Below are 7,274 nucleotides of genomic sequence, written 5' to 3'. Positions count from 1 at the left end.
TAAAAAAAAATCATTTTGATGTGGTTGTGGTGTTGGTAGTGTTTAAATACCCATTCAGAAAACAAATTATTAATAGTTTACATTTTATTTATTTGCAGGTGAAGAAGCGGTAGGTACGTATGCACAGATTTAGATAATTGGATAGGCTGCTGCTTATTATTCCTCCCTCTCTTTGCACCAAGTCCGAATGTTGAACGGACGAAGTCGCTGGTAGCAGCTAGTCTACATACCTACTACATTTTTGGAAGTCAGTTTAAAAAGAAACAAAAAGTTATGATTGTATATTAGTTTTGTAAATTGATAAATAAAAAGCTATTCAATACCAATTAATCATTCACGTGGTATTTTTTTTTGTTTTGCTTCATAAAAAGTCAAACAAAATAAAATTATTGATCTCATTTTAAGATCTGATCGTCATTTCTAGATCTGTTTCCACCAATAGTAGTGCTCTCTACATTTAGCTAGCAATATTAGCCCGGCGTTGTTCGCATACGAATAAACACCTGCGTCCACAGTGCTCTGTGAATAAAGTTTTAGCTGCATTGTGTGTTTAACTTAGTTTCCGAAGCAATTGAGCAGTTTCCTACGTGTGTTATCAAAACTTTAGTATGTTTCTTAATACATATTTAAACAGGTCATCATCCGTATTGACTTTTCCAACTAGGGTGGGATCGGATTCATATCCAACTGTAGCAGAGAATCACTGTAATACCCCAAAAACTTTTAAACGTCTATTGAACACTTGTCTGTGTGTGTGTCATGTGTTTAAATGGAACGACTGCCTGTCAGACCCCTTCAACCCAGTAGCTCCTTTTGGTAAGACTGTCACACTTTCTGCCATCGATTAGGCGTAACGAATGTATTAAGCAATTAAATAGGTATTAACCGCTTGTATGCTGCTAATTATAGAAAAATAGAATATCAATTGTGTCTCGCGTATATCTGCGCACCGGCATACAACGGGTTAAGCAATTTCTACACCATCTTATTGATGAACTGATGTCAATAGCCTGCAAGCAAAAGTGCCATTAGAAACTGTATATATTTCTCCTTGGCAACAAAAATGCTGTATCTAAACTAGTGTAAATATTTATTTAAGGTTTCTTTATTACTTATAATTTTTTTTAAATCATAGTTTCCTTTCATTATTGAGCCAACTTTAAGAACAGGCATAGATCTTTAAATCCGGAGTAAGTATCCTTATGTTACGTCACCGATTTCCGGCATCATCCCTCAAACATTCACCCTTAACGGTGAGCTGAAACTGCGGATAGCATTAAATAACTGATTGCTTCCCAAGCGACCGATTGGGCACAAAGTTGCTGCTCCTGATATCATCCCGGTAGGATGACTCAGAGTTTGTACCATTTTGGGACAGGTTCCAGAGTTTATCATCGTTATTTCCTTCGGTGACAGCATGCTGTGAGCATGCTGTGAAGTCGGTGTAGAAACATACTGGAGTTTTACTTCATTTGAATTATTAATCATGAAAAAGGTAATATTGTGATGAGGAAGACAATAAAATAGGATTAAGATATGCAGGTTTAGTTGTACATCACCGCTAATTTGGTATATCAAACAATTTTATCTGTCCATGTTGGATGATGACTAAATTATAAATATTCTTTCAAAAATGATTTTCATATGCATCCTTAACTTATAAATTATCGAGGCAATCCACTTAATTACAGCTGACGTGGTCACCCTGTAATGTGGTATTTATTTGTGGCCATAATGGATGAGTCGCTCGCTTGCAATTTATTATAAAGCCTCCAATGTTAAATTGAGATTAAATAATATTTGTATGCCAAAGTCCTGTGCATTTGATCAAGGATGTTATTATAGCGATTTTTTGTCGATAATCCACCAAACCAGTGCTAAATAAGTGAAAGTGATTCAAACCGTGTCTTGCTTTATGACATGCAAAATAACAAAATCTAAGAGTTACATAAAGAAATGTTATTTAATACATAGTAACCAAATAATAATAGACTATATTGTGTTAGTCGATCTATACTCTGTGCTCTATACTCTGTGTCTATATTGTCTATGGTGAAATAAAACATTACTCGCTGAATATCCGATAGTTTTAATAAGAAACAGGTTTCCGGTACAGACAAACCTGTACGGGTAGGTACCGATCAGTGCAGGTATAATATTTCAATACAATCCTATTCACTCATTTATACTCTTATACTCTTTTACCTGTTTCTTTATAAGTGGGATTGTATTGAAATATTATACCTGCACTGATCGGTACCTACCCGTACAGGTTTGTCTGTACCGGAAACCTGTTTCTTTATGTAAGCACCCTAAGATCAGCTTTTTTGAATGTCAAAAACTTTCTACAGCTCCTACGTGTTTTAAATAACTATATAGCTACATAATAGTATTAAATATATCCTGCCGAACATTTAAAACAAACTAAAATAGTAGGTACTTTACTAAAAACTGAATAAAAAACTATTTGATAACTCCCTCCTTTTTGGGAAGTCGGTTAAAAATATCAGCGAAGCCAGCCATCGCAACAAACCATTCAAATTCCAGTTTACCATGACAATACAATCAAAACAAAATAAGACACACAAAACGTTGAATGTAAAGAAGATAGATGGCTCCCATCTCATTGTATAAAGAAGGCTAAAAAGTATTCAATAATAAATCTCAGTAGGGAGACGTCGATCACAGATGTGGCCCAAACGACTGATATCGGCGCTCCTTTTAATGCAAAATTGAAAGGAAATGTGAGAAAAAAACGTTCAGTTGGAGAAATGGTTGGCTATGGGATTTTTGCGAAAGGAGAAAATTAAATCTGTGTAAAACATGTTTATTGTAATAAATTAAAAAATTAAATCTATGTTCCATTATTACCAAATAGATTTACACACTTCTACTGATATCTCATTAAATAACATGCTATTTGATGAAAAATTATATAATTTTTCACTTTTTTTCAGATTTTTTGACACTTTCAGCTGTGCTGAATTTATTTTACATAAAATATGTTCAATTTATGTACATATTTCACGAGTCTGTTAATTTCTATATCAAATGTTGCTAAAAATCTGTCTTCCTAAATCTACTTAAAAATAAAGTCATAAAATTAACCCTCAAACATCAGTATTAAAATACTTATACAACTTCATTCTTTGGCAGACATCTTTAAATTCTGGGTCCCACCATTTTCGGAAATTCGTCTTCACGACATTTGAACCGTTGTATTCGTTAAGTTTGGTGCAGAGATCACAAACCTGGGTCCTAGGCCTCACTGTGTAATAATAGTACTTCTTCCAATCAAAGAAAAATTCGTACATATCAGGGTTTTTGATGAGGTAGTCTATCAGTGCACCTAGTTTACTCATGTCGAAGGCCTGGACGTTGATGAAGGAGCCAGGAGGTAAGAAACTGAAACAGAACATTGTTGTATTATGTATAATGCTTAGCATGATGTTAAGTATTCCAAAATTACATCTTTGTCTATGTAAGTAATTTAATCAATATTTTAATCTATGTTTACCTGTGCGCTTACTATATTTTATTTGGATGTAGTGCGGTTTGGCACAAGTTCAAAAATATTTGATTGTAAAATAGGTACTTCTATTAGTTTATTTGATTGCTAAGTAATAGTAAGTGTAGTTGATAATAATCAAAGAAAACTGAAAACTTACTTGGAATAATCAGACGGTCCCAAAACAATAGGTATAACTAGATGCGACATCGCGCTGACCATGACCTCGGTCACATAATCTTCTGTCAAATACTCTTCCAACACTATAACGAAGTAGTATTCCCTTTCTAACATCTTATAACATTTTATTGCGCTACCACCAGGACATTTCTTTTTACCACATGGACCATAAATATCCAACGTATAATTATATCCTCTTATTTCATTCTTAAACTCCTTAATAAAATCTTGATGTTTCGTTTTCAGTTTGCACTTAGTCAGCACCCAAGCAACAGCCTTTTTCTTATGCCTTATTTTACTAGCGATACTTGAACTTCTCTTTAATTTTTTAGTCTGCCAATTCATTTTCGTAACCGGCCCGATGATCGAATGATTGGTGTAATGGATATTTAAAAAAGGCTGAGGAATATCAGAACTCAACTTATAAGTCCAAGTCCAATTAAAAAAGTCGTCCAAATCATGGTGACATAATGGATGTTTCTCCGGAGTCTCTGATGATCTGAATATATATAACTGCTCTGGAGATCTCGTCAAATTGATGAAGTTAACATCCACTTTGATAATGTCATCTATTTCAAATACTATTGCATCAAAATCTTCGGCGTTATTTAATGTGTCCTTGTTGTATGTTATATAACAGTTGATGTGCGGGCATTTCTGGTTGATGAACATTTTCTGACCTGGCAAAAATTCGCTCGGCTTATTTAGGGCTAAGCGTGATCTCTGATGCTTCGATTTGCTCCAAAAGAGTATATACTTTAAGTCTGTCGCGTACCTCGTAAGTCTTCGGTGGTGTATATACTTATGCGTCGTCATCACATGCGGAATGATTAGAACTACTAAAGCAATGATTCCAAACACGATACATAAGGCGACCTTTAGATGATTCTTCTTGCAAGTCCCGACGAACATCATATCTTTTATGTGATACGTGTACATTTTGGTTTTCTGTATTTTGTTCTTCATTTAATTTGCGACTTAGGTCATAACCACGGCACTGTTTGGTCACAGACTGACCGCTGGGCGGATCTGACTTCATTTTTATCTCCCTGTTTACGAATCCGTTGACAGTTCTTGAATTTTTCAGCGAAGGAATGTTTTGTTTCTTGTTTTTGCGGTGTGTTTGCGCAAATGAACTTGTAAACATTGTGGAGTGATTTATTTAGAACGTGTGAGCTACCTGTTCTTTGCTATCGAAGGGTAATCGTTGAAAGCAGTCTTGTTGTAGTGAAATATTCCTTCGGTGCAGTAATTCCAAGTATTACCAACATAAACTTAAAATGTGCATCAAATAAGACTATTAGGTATTTATTTTTCTAACTGCTAGGCCTAGGTCTTTGTAGACAAAAAATCTTAGATAGAAAATAAAAAAATACAAGATCCTTTGACCCTATTATTTTAAAGACCTTCATTGTTAGAACTGTGTTCGCATAATACACTCGATGTGATTAAGGCGAGCCCAAATTCAATATATGCACCTCAAGTTGTACAGTTGTAATTTATGCGTTTAATTTCGCGTAATACAAGCGAAACTGGCATATGAAAAAACTCGCTTACATTCCCTTAATTTATGGGGAAAAAATATTTTACGGGAAGCTTTAATATTGTCGCTTACCACACTGTTTGGCAGTAAGTTAGTCGCTCGTATGATTTATTTGGTTTCTCTTTAGTTACATTTATCATGTTTAGATTTGTGTATTTTTAATTCGCCTGAGGTGTAATGAGTTCTGTTTTTTTTTGTTTGTTGGTTATTTTTAGGGAAGTCGTGGTGGTCTAGTGGGTAAAGAACCAACCTCTCAAATATGAAGGCGTGGGTTCGATTCCAGGTCAGGCAAGTATCAATGCAACTTTTCTAAGTCTGTATGTACTTTCTAAGTATATCTTGGACACCAATGACTGTTTCGGTTGGCACGTTAAACTGTAGGTCCCGGCTGTAATTGAACATCTTTCTCAGTTGTTACGAGTAGTCAGAAGCCCGTAACCGTCTGACACCAGTGTTACCAAGGGGTATTGGGTTGCCCGGGTAACTGGGTTGAGGAGGTCAGATAGGCAGCCGCTCCTTGTAAAATACTGGTACTCAGCTACATCAGGTTAGACTGGGGAACATAGTTGGGAAAAGGCTCTGGAGATGATGATGGATTTGTTAGTTTACCATAACATTTTTTAGTACGCTGTTTAGTTCTTGTTATTTTGAAAATAAATTAAAATTTTTAGGACATTTAATCTCTCAATAAGGATAAATAGAGTTAGTGGTAGGTTTGAATAGAGTCAGTAGTAATACAATATACAGTACAATATACAATATATCCTTTCATTGAATTAAATTCAGAATCACCGTTTTTAACATAAATATGACATCCAACAAAACATTTTCAAACCGATATCATTACTAACAAAACGCTTAAATTACGCAGAATTGCCCAAATTAAAAGGGTATTGTGGGTGATAGCTCAATAAACAGCATTCATTACATAGAATATCTGGGTAAACCGCGGATTAAGTTGAACATGGCTCAAGACTTGCTTATTTTCTGTTGTTACGCTTCAAATTGTCGACACTCGAGCACAGATTAGCTTCGTTACCCCGCGGCGGAGCGTACCTGCTCTAGGGATTTCGCAATATCGATACTTTTATATCGAAGTTTTTTTTTTGGGAATTAATTGTTGGAACACGATATGCTTTTTTGATTTTGTCAGGACATGTTGTTGAGTAGTTAGATTTTTTTTTGGTGTTTTTGTATACCTTTTAATGTTTAACAGGTGTTATTGATAACAAAATTAATTAACCGAAATTATGTAGTGTATAAAAAACTAGTGTATCTGTATCTGGAATTTAATTACATCTCATGTTGTTAAACGAATATGAATTTCAAATTAAACAAAATTTATAATGTTATTAAAACAAATAGGTATTAATGTATTTGCAATTAATTATTTCGTTATTTTAACAAAACTTTTAAAATTTCACTTCTGTATTAAATTCTTCTTAAATTGAACAAACATGCATTACCCTCTCAACTGAACCATCCCAAAAAAGATCGAATTATGTAAACACGAAACATCGACATACCCCCATCCCTAGATTTCCAAGTGGTCGCGTAGGAAGCGCGCGGAATAATGATTTCTTTGAGTCCCAGTGTTTGAAGTGTACGCCATTACTGGCTCTGATACGTTTGTGCTCTGCACTTAATAGCGGATCTCAATGCCGGCCATAATTGTTTTCTTTACCTTTGTACGGCAAAAACGGTAGAAATCATGTTTACGACACTCTTTTTTAAGAGTCCCTTGGAGATTTTTATCTAAAATTATACGTTTTTGATGCTGATAATTTGAATGAACATGTTTAATAGATGGTTTTGGATGTGTTGTTATGGCTTTGTTCGTTTTAAAGCTTTTAATAATGAGTGTATACTTAATACCTTATACATAATTTCTGTTTTATTTCATATCGATTTTACAATTGTATTTTTTGCAGTTTAGGGAAACATCTGCTCAATTGATGATGTATATCTTATTTTATAATAATGGTTTAACATTTTCTTATGTTCAAGACACATTTAGAGAAACTCATCCTGATATTTGGGATT

The 7,274-nt window shown here is 34.4% G+C and overlaps 1 protein-coding gene across 1 annotated transcript; it reads right to left on the bottom strand.

The window, feature by feature from the left end:
- Positions 1-3,035: 3,035 nt before the first annotated feature.
- Positions 3,036-5,734, bottom strand: LOC110376335 (alpha-(1,3)-fucosyltransferase C). The gene is made up of 2 exons (XM_021334779.3): positions 3,669-5,734; positions 3,036-3,405 (listed from the first exon to the last, which is right to left on the bottom strand). Exons 1-2 carry the CDS (start codon positions 4,652-4,654, stop codon positions 3,111-3,113), a joined length of 1,281 nt encoding a protein of 426 aa, XP_021190454.2. The 5' UTR covers positions 4,655-5,734; the 3' UTR covers positions 3,036-3,110.
- Between the last annotated feature and the right edge of the window lie 1,540 nt (positions 5,735-7,274).

This window comes from Helicoverpa armigera, chromosome 19 (genome assembly GCF_030705265.1).
Source record: "Helicoverpa armigera isolate CAAS_96S chromosome 19, ASM3070526v1, whole genome shotgun sequence".
NCBI classification, from domain to species: Eukaryota; Metazoa; Arthropoda; class Insecta; order Lepidoptera; family Noctuidae; genus Helicoverpa; species Helicoverpa armigera.
Note: the sequence above shows the minus strand (reverse complement) of the source record. Positions and strands in the feature narration are given on the sequence as shown.

Coding starts and splice junctions, on each gene's coding strand:
- LOC110376335 (XM_021334779.3), bottom strand. CDS start 4,654: ATGAAGAACAAAATACAGAAAACCAAAATGTACACGTATCACATAAAA. Junction 3,406..3,668: donor GGACCGTCTGATTATTCCAA/GTAAGTTTTCAG, acceptor GTTCTGTTTCAG/TTTCTTACCTCCTGGCTCCT.